Source organism: Sphaeroforma arctica, assembly GCF_001186125.1.
Source record: "Sphaeroforma arctica JP610 unplaced genomic scaffold supercont1.50, whole genome shotgun sequence".
Taxonomy (NCBI): Eukaryota; class Ichthyosporea; order Ichthyophonida; genus Sphaeroforma; species Sphaeroforma arctica.
This window is the reverse complement of record NW_014040508.1, coordinates 132,129-134,502: the sequence shown is the minus strand read 5'-3', so window position 1 is coordinate 134,502 and position 2,374 is coordinate 132,129. Positions and strand designations below refer to the sequence as shown.

Below are 2,374 nucleotides of genomic sequence, written 5' to 3'. Positions count from 1 at the left end.
ATATCTATCGGAGCGCTGTCCTTCGATCACTTTTATTGTCCAGTAAGCCGCTCCTAGCCTTTGGCGCACATGTCTAAGTACGATGGTCTACGCATTGGAATATATCATGACGCGTGAAGAATGAAGGTTCTGACATAGTAGAGAGTACCTGGTATCCAGTCGCTCACGGAAGATAGCTTCGTCGAGGTCTTCTACTTTACTATTTTTTTCGATGATGTCATACGCTGAATGGACTCATGTCGTGTTGCCACAACATAATTCGCCGAACCTTGGGTTGAACTGTGATAGTAGCTGATACAGTATATAGTCGTAAACATAAAGAGTCTCTACGTGTATGCGCGATTTTATAAAAATCTCGATATATAAGTCTTCTCGTCGTAGGCTGCGTAAACTGTCCTTGTCTTGAACCCTCTAGCGTAACAAATTTTAAGATGGAAAATTTATTTCGCAATTATCTATGAGATGGATATGTAAGCCTTTAGCCTGACGAACACAATTGATGTAGTAATTTCCGAAATAGATTTCCTCACATGGACGGTTGATATCTGCCTTCGAATCGGTACAGTTATTAGTTTATTAACCCATACAATATTGAAGCATCCACCCAAGATTCTTAGCACTTGCACAGACCAATCCCTTTTCACACATGGCAAAAGCAGGACATAACGATCTGGGGAACTTCTTCTCATGCCATGTAAGCTTCAGAGTACCTAACATTGAAGTAACCAGACTTAGATCACCCTTAGATAACCAATCCCTATACTCAAACAGTACCATTGTCAAAACTACTTTACTATACAACTTTGCCCATGAAGTCATCTATCTCAATATTGGATCCACACAGTATGACGCCCACTTTCTTGCCGGCTAATTCCTCCTTCAACGGGCCAATGAGTGCAGCTGTGGTTGCTGCAGCGGCCGGTTCGACGGCACACTTCAGCCCACGGAATATGAGTCGCATCGCGTCCACAAGCTGTGCATAGGGTAGTGGTATGTGAAAAATGCGAGTTTGAGATGCAAATTGCGTATACAATAAACAACCTGTGGATGGAGTTGTGATATGAGAAATATGTGAGACTGAGATGTAAGTTGTATGTATAATTGCCAAAAAGCTGTGGATGGGGTTGTGATATGTAAAACACGCGAGTTTGCGATGTAAGTTGTATAAATGATTGCTGTATATTGCCGTATAGGGTCCTAGACTTACGAGTTGTTTCAGTGTTTTCTTATGGACCTGTAACTACATTTACAACAGGTGTCACTAAAGCAGTCAAACACATTATACGCTCATAGACTGATAGACATCAATAGCTTTGGCAATTGCAAATACACATATACCCCTTTGAAATATATTTAAAATGACAAGTGATTGAACGTGTGCACACAAGCAGAAGGACAAAAACAAAGACAACAATATCAGAGCACCTATATTTCAGGAGACGCACTTCGCCAACCAACAGACAAAATGATACGGCACGAAAAAAGAATCTCAGGTCTCACACTTTTTCATAAATAATATCTATCTCAAGCCCCACACTCTTAACTAACCGATATAATAATCTAACACCCAACACCAAAATAGTCTAATCGTCTTTACAGCGAGTCTCTGGTCTCACTCTTTTCATAAATGATATATATCCCAAATCTTACACTCTTAACTAATCGATATAATAATCGAACACCCAACACCAAAATAGTCTAATCGTCTTTACAATGATTTCCCAAAACTCACACTAACTAATTAAAATAATAATTTATCACCCAAGACTAACAAGGACTTTGTGTCTCAAGTCTCATTCGCATGCCAATCAGTACAGGAATCGAACAATCACCGCAAATGTAAACGTAGTTTTATACGACCCGAACTGGGCCTTACCGCGTCAAACATTCTTCCCGTCATATAAAAGATATCCAAATTAGGCAAACACTCATTCGTTGGAGAAAAGCCCCAGATCTTCATTCCAGTCTAATTTTAAGTAATTCGGTAAACATAAACTTACATACAGAAAATGCGAACGAAAGTAGATACCTGTTCATCCGAGACGAGGACCACTTTGTCCAAAAAAGCCCGATTAACCGAGTATGAGAACGGGGTCGCCATCGGGGGAGCTAACGAATCAGCAATAGTCGATATACTCTCGGCAAAGACAGCTTCCTCCTGCTTATGAATGTGAAGAAAAATCATTCAAAGATTAGGTTAGGAATACAGGATTACCAATACTGTACTACGCATTGAATGCTAGCGCAGTTCATTTCAAGCTAGAGCGCGCCGATATTATACAAGGGGAGAACGTTGAAATTCATACGTCGATTCCCATACCAACGAGTTCTTCGGCCAACGTTGTTGTATACCACACAAACACACACACACACA

At 40.4% G+C, this 2,374-nt stretch overlaps 1 protein-coding gene across 1 annotated transcript in view; it reads right to left on the bottom strand.

Moving 5' to 3' along the window:
- Positions 1-445: 445 nt before the first annotated feature.
- SARC_01293 (hypothetical protein) overlaps positions 446-2,374 on the bottom strand; it is a gene marked incomplete at its 5' end in the record, with an annotated part of 5,241 nt that continues 3,312 nt past the window's right edge. Inside the window, 2 exons of the mRNA XM_014304997.1 lie at positions 446-973; positions 2,030-2,158. Coding sequence (XP_014160472.1) covers positions 794-973; positions 2,030-2,158 — 309 coding nt within the window. The 3' untranslated portion in view covers positions 446-793. The remainder of the gene's footprint in view (positions 974-2,029; positions 2,159-2,374) is intronic.